The 7,135-nt window shown below is 40.2% G+C and overlaps 1 protein-coding gene across 1 annotated transcript in view; it reads right to left on the minus strand.

Moving 5' to 3' along the window:
- Positions 1 to 693: 693 nt before the first annotated feature.
- The window catches only part of LOC107746712 (plasma membrane calcium-transporting ATPase 2), a 100,402-nt gene continuing 93,960 nt past the window's right edge, over positions 694 to 7,135 (minus strand). The window contains exon 23 of the mRNA XM_016561010.1: positions 694 to 2,054. Coding sequence (XP_016416496.1) covers positions 1,746 to 2,054 — 309 coding nt within the window. The 3' untranslated portion in view covers positions 694 to 1,745. The remainder of the gene's footprint in view (positions 2,055 to 7,135) is intronic.

The following is a 7,135-nucleotide window of genomic DNA, read 5'->3' on the forward strand; positions in this document are numbered from 1 at the left end:
AAATGAGTTGCATATTAAGTGTATGACATCATGCCTTTCCAATTGCAATGAATATCAATGAATACATGGGTGACTTTATAAGTGTGCCTTCCGGTAGACCCCCATTTGTCCTTTCACTCTAGAGTACAATAAATAGTTAACGACTAGTGAATACTGTTGAGATGCTAGAGTATATTTACTGACTGCACGAAGACAAGCTTGATTTGAACACAGAAGCACATCTAAATTTACACCACAGAAATTCATTCATATCCGGATAGTGCAGAAAAGGATCATAAATGTATATATAGATATATATTTTTGTTTGTTTGTGTTGTTTTTTTGTTTAGTTTTTTTTGGTTTGGGTTTTTCTTTTTCTTTTTCTTTTTTTTTAAGAAAAGAGTCAAAAGCAACATTCCTTATTGTTTTGTTACATAATTCAGTCGTTCAAAGTGTCGTCAGCTCAGGAGCTGGGTTAATTTCCTTTAACCAAAAGAAATCTACAAATTAAATGTCAAAAAGAAGAATCAACACAATAAATCACAATATTTGAACACAGTTTTGATTTCCATACAGAGATGACAGATATAACTTAGTTTACATGTTTCCAACATAAAACCCATTGCAGCTTTTGATGGTCACACGGAACTGAAACTATTTTATGTTAAATAGTATGTACTTCTAAAGAAGATATTTAAATCCAAACTGATATATATATATATATATATATATGCTCACATTTGAGGCTGACCACAAGTTCATCACCGAAACCTTCAAAACTGATTGGATTTTTTCGGGGGTGCTCAGAGCCGTCAATCCCAACACTCATTTAATACTACGATGCCACGTTAATGATATATCCCACTATAATTTGGTTTCTTTTGTTATCCTCTAAAAATATCTACATTATTTGACAAAATAGCAGGCAAGTCCAGCGCACAATTGGTAATAAAACACCTAGAGTCAGATAATACAGGAGTGCTGAACAACGTGAGCTGTTCCAACTATGTCTGCTGCGTGGTTTCGAACCCTACAAAGAAGTTTTAAACCATACAAAGAAACCAGGACTCATCTACAGGTTTGTAAACAAATTACATTCTCTTTAGGACATAAATAAGTTAAAGTAGTTATTGAAGCAGAACAAGGCAACATGCCAACAAATAAAGATAAACTCTGTAAATATATATTTATAATATGTCTATAAATATATATGTACGCTTAATAAATTCTCATTTCCATGGGTTTCTCTTTTTCCGACAGGTGCAAATCTGCTGTGCAAGTTGAGCCCTGCGATCTGGATACACCTTAATCAATAACCAAATAAATCTATACAATTAGATACATGCCACACACAATACTCACAGATCAGTGAATCAGATAAGCTGTCTTAAAATAGCAGTCCACCGTACATCCCACCAAATCAAATCAAACCGTTTAAATAAAAATAAAGGTTTCCAAATAAAAACCTGGGTAATGTACATTCATGCAGGAGCAACAATAATAGCTGAATTCGGTTTAAATTACTCGTAATATTCTGACGTTTCCTCAGGAAATGGGAGCGGTGCACTTGCGCTCGTGGGTTCTTATCTTGTTTCTCGTGTTACTTCGCGATTGTCCAAGTCAGTCGTCGTACATGCGTTCAATAAAAGAATGCGGCGCGACCACACGTACAGTCAACAGTATACGATCCGCATTTGCGTGCACTCCGGAGCGCTTTTAAACGTAGAGTCTAAGATGATTATTGAGCGATCTCCAGCATGAGATTGCTAAAGCGATGTCTCCAGACTATGAAGCGGGCTCCCGGGACTGGAGGAAGCAGCAGATTTACTTGTGTCGGTTGTCAGGTTTATGCCGCTGTCGATGGCGTTGTTGTTCTTGTTGGGAGATGAGGGCTGACTGGAGTTCTTCCTGGCTGCCTCGTCGTCAATGTCGGTGTCGTCTATGAGAGGAATGTGAGGGGGGGAGTCCTCTATTCTAAACTCTGGATGAGTCATGAAATTGTGGATGGAGGTTCTGGATTCAGGTTTTTCCAAGCCTTCGTAGAGGGAGCTACGAAATGCGTTCACAACACGAATCTGCGTGAGGAAAGAGACCAGTGTCAAAGGGTTGAAATGTGAGCTGGAAGACCCCCCATTGGCACAGTGACAGCAGGGGGAGGGAAAGGCCGTGGACCCACCAAAAATTCCAAAACATTTGGAAAGCATCTGTAATTCACATATTCTACCGTGCACTGAGACGGTTTAAGGATTGCATTGAAAAGAACGTAACTCAAACTCATGGTAAAATAAAGAGACTGTAAAAGAAAACATAGGCAATGCTCTTATGTCCCGTACAGTACACAATACAGTATACAGTGTAAGGTCCAAAGTGTTGTATACCTAGAGACAAGCATTGTTAATTCAACAAAAATTTTACAAAAAAAAAAAATAAATAACAACAACAAAAAAACTAAAAACAAAGAAAAAACCAAAACATCATGCAAGTTGAACACATCTTGTGGAAAGTTGGTAAGAGGAATAGATTAGATATTGAGATCCAGGATGAGTTTCAAGGTAAACACAAAGTCAAAGCCAAACAAAAGAGAAGTCGTCTACAAAGTCTCAGATAGAGGATGACAGGGACAGGAGATCCTATGCTTCCAGAGCATAGAGTCACAACACGATGATGGAAGCGAACCAAAAGCTTGACAAGCCAACTCAATGACTACACACAACATGCAGCTCGGGACAACACCATGTGGAGATGAACACAGGCACACAGACTGTGGAATAAGAAAAGAGACAAGAACAAACAAAAGTCTGTTCTTTCAACAACTCCATGCGTCTCTGTGTAAACACTCAAGTATAGGCCGAAAAGTTTTGTTCAGATTCACAGAACTACACTAAAAAATAAGAGAATCCCTTAATATGTTATTACTGAGACTTTCATAGAATTATTTTACTGTACTAGTTGGGAGTAGCTAATATTCCGCTCCAAAGGTTACAATTACAAACAAGCAAGTATGATCATCTAGGCATAATTCTCACACTAAACTGAATACAGTCTATGGTCATGTTCCACAACCTAGTGAGCCGCCTGCCTAGACAGCAAGTTGACAACTTATTCTGGCCAAATTCTGAGGCAGAATTACATGTGTCCTTCACAGATAAAGCAATCCCAGAAAGCCATGCAATATGCTTGGTGTAAATTTTCATTTTCACAAGATTGTGGCTGAGAATGTTATTGGATATATATTGTATGTTATTCCATTCTGCAAAGCATTGATGAAAATCTGGGCTACTTATTAGAGCAGGGGTGTCCAAACCTGTTTAGCTCCAACACACTTGCCTAGGAGTTTCTAGTGAGTCTGAAGACATTGATTACTTGGTTCAGGTGTGTTTAATTAAGGTTGGAGCTAAACTCCACAGTGGCAGCGGACAGTGGCCCTCCAGTAAGAGGTTTGGACAGCCCTGTATTAAAGCATTGAGTTTTTAGCTAAGCAACATGCTAATGTCAGACTAGAATTGTGATATTTTCTTTGCTTCAAGTGAGAAATCAGCATTCACTGTAGAGAGTTTTATATCTGTCACTATTTAGGTTCTGTTTGGCTTAGGATACTGCCTTAAGGCAGGGGTGTCCTGTCCTGCTCCTGAAGGGCCACTGTTCTAGAGTCCCAATTAAACACAGCTAATCAAGGTCTTCAGGATGACCAGAAACTTCCAGGCCAAGTGTGTTGGGGGCAAGTTAGAGCTAAACTCTCCAGGATGTTGGGGTTGGATTGGACAGCCCTGCCTTAAGGGTTGTTCACAAGGACAGCCTCTATGTCTCTGCACTGTGGGTTAGTAGCAGATGTTCCTACTCAAACTGTATCCCTGCATCTACAGTATGAACTGCCAAAATTGAAAATGAGTAACTTGCAGCCTTTGTCACTGTCCGTGTGATCCACCCTTTTAAATGGAGCTGCCGAAGCAAAGGAAAGGTGAGGAGCTCGCTAGGGCTTGGAACAGAGCCTCTATCATACCACCAACTACTGACCTGCTGAATATGAAATTAACAAAATCAAACTAGGTCTAACGACCATCAAACTCAATTCTAACCTTCTGTCCTGGTAGCAAAGAGCACACTTTCAACCTAGCTAGGAGTAAACTTACAAAGCCAACACAAACTGGTCTAAATGACAGATGAATACGAATGTCAGAAGGAATCACATAGATGAAAACTGGCCTAATGTTTAGTGAGATTCTGCAACTGTCAGCATCACACAGCAGACTACATGACCAACAGAGTAAAGCCACAAGACATAATGGGTTGCTGTGGGCCTCGGATCTACATCACACAGACGACAAATAAGACAAGACTATGGGGAGAAAGCACCACTCTCTTCACACGTCTCCGTAGCTGTGTGGAGAGAAAAAAGTAAAAAAAAAAGGCGGGGGGCGGGACAAAACAACCTCCCATGATCAATAGAGTAACTTCAACAATGCAGCCTAGAGCATTTTGGAGAACATGTCAGGCTACAGCTGAGTGGGGAATGGTACAGTTGGCTATACTTGAATGTTTACCCAGCCTAGTGAGTTTGTTGGTGGAATATTAGTTCACATCAATTTTGCGACGAACAATGGAGGGACTCACAACCTGAAATTCACTTCGTAGGCTGCACCCTTAGTCCAGGGCTCTTAGCACTCTGGGGAAAACAAACACATGGTACATTGAAACATATGCTCTTCTGAGAAGTGGGTTAAAGATGATTTGATAAACAGTGACATGAAGAGTAAGAGGAAATCAGAAGCAAAGCAGATTTTCAGGGATGCCCTTTGACGTTACTTTACACTAATTGTCTATGTCTACAGAATAAGAAACTGTTTGAGAGCTCCGATTTAATGCCAAATCTCTGTTGGACCCGATGGGTAATGCCTGATTGGAAATGTCTGTCAGATCTTCCCAGTGTAGATGTCGGAGCCTTAGCCTGTAGCCAGGGCTCTGAAATATGGCACAGCTACACCTTGGGTGATCAAATTTTGAGGTCCTTTCCTGGTCCTGTAACTTCTCACATTGCCTCTTGTCTCTCCCTACACTGTTCTATTGAAAGTTGAAAAGCCCAAAAACATAAATAAAAAAATATTTCTGTTTTTAATTTAGAGGTCTAAAAAAGCTGGAGAAAACTATCCATTGGCAAAGTACCTGCAATTTGTAATCTGCGTGTGTAGTACACAATTTGAGAACCACAGAACTTTTTGAGCCATAAATGCCATGTGACTGATCTAAGTCCATTTCACACTGCAAAAAAAGCCTCCAAAAATAGTCAGTAAACTAGTATAACATATTACACTAGACACATTTTATAGTATTATCACCCTTGGTTGAAATGGAGATAGATGTTTGGGGCCGGATATCACCCCTTTTCTGCACCCTGAGCACAAATCAGTGTGCAGTGTTCCTTTAAAACTCACAATAAATGGTGCTCAATGTCTTCATACTTCATAATTGTCCAAGGTCGACCTTTAAACTCAGAATTACTGTAATTAAAAGGTTACAACTACTTAAAACAAATCTCGTCTTTACCAAAAGCTTGTACATTTGAAACAGGGAATTCTATAGGGTTATATTACAGCTCATAATGTGGTGTGTGCCTTGTTTTTCATTTACTTTGTGAGAGCGTCTAGAGGTGAACTCATGTAGTGATTAAGGATTGTGTTGTCAACAACAAAGCTGTACATGGATCCGTTTTGGTGTTGCCATAGAAACAAATCATTTCTGACTGAGAATGCGAACAGCTCTGAGTAGCTGTTGTCTCGTAATTATGGTAACCCTCACATATGATTAATGCAGCATATATTTGCAACATATTGTAGAACGAAGCTTCTTTCTAGAATCTCTGCTGCAGGCTTTCTCCCCTGTGATGCCTTTTTCATAATGTTTACTGTTCAATGTTGAGTCTAAAAATTGTATACTTTGCTCTTTGAACTTTCATGACCTACGTGAACATATTTATATAGGGGCTGCATCTCGTATTTTGCAATGACTAAATGTAAATGTTATGATTGGCCCACTTCAGGTCTGGGGTCCAAGGGCATCCCTGACAAACACCCAAAGAAGAGTGTCACTCACGCCCAGAGGGAGCAGCAGTGCTGGTAGGAGAGGAAAGAGCATTGCACAAGGACATGTGACTAGGACTAGAAACATTGGTTACATCCTGATTTTGACTGGTGGTGGAGGACTGGCGTCTCAGAGCCCCCTGAAAGGAAGTCCCGCTCTTGAACGTGTTCACTACCTCGATCTGCAAGAAGGGGAAGATAAATATATGGAGCACAGCGCGTCAAAGACGTGAGCAATGCTTCATCACGTGGACATGGTTTAAAAGTCTATGACAGGCCCTCATCACACACTAATAAACACTTCATCTTAAATTAGCACTGAGGCTTTGATGGCTTTAGAAAGGTCCTCCTCCCTGCTGCTGCAGCTTTGACAACAGTCACGATGAACACCCAGACACCTTCGAAAGCCTTACCGCAGGATTCCTAGAAGAGCACTGTTATCATATCACATGACAAACAACAGGCAATAGCAATTCACTGTGAATGATTTGCATGCCGCTACCAAAACTCAACAACTGCAGCATGTGAATTCTGTCACAAGCAGTGCATTACACAACACTTAGTGCTGCTCCTCTAATCTGATGGGACAAACAGCATTACAGTAGGGCAGATATTTAGAATATGGGAAGTTTTTGCTGTTCACTGGTTCGCTGCTTGTCTGTGTTTGTAGCATTTCAGATAATATGTGAGTGGAGTTGTGCGATTTTTGCCTGGACCGAGAAGCAGTGTGGAGCAGAAGTGAAGTTACAAAAGTCTTTGAGCAGATAGGGGACATTTCTGGTTCATTGAACTGTTGTATAAAATCATCATGACACTCACAATGGTGCTGTTGGTCTGAATATCAGTCCTGTGATTACACTTGATGCACTTGCGATTGTGATATTGCTTAAAGGGTTAGTTTACCCAAAAATTAAAATTGGCTTGTGTTTTACTCACCCTCGAAGCATCCTAGGTGCATATGACTTTCTTCTTTCAGACGAATCCAATCAGAGTTATATTAAAAATTATCCTGGCTATTCCAAGCTCTATCATTGCAGTCAGCGGGTGTTGCAGTTGAACAGTCCACAAGTCGTCAAATAAAG

This window comes from Sinocyclocheilus rhinocerous, unplaced genomic scaffold (assembly GCF_001515625.1).
Source record: "Sinocyclocheilus rhinocerous isolate Xijiao unplaced genomic scaffold, SAMN03320098_v1.1 scaffold1100, whole genome shotgun sequence".
Classification (NCBI taxonomy): Eukaryota; Metazoa; Chordata; class Actinopteri; order Cypriniformes; family Cyprinidae; genus Sinocyclocheilus; species Sinocyclocheilus rhinocerous.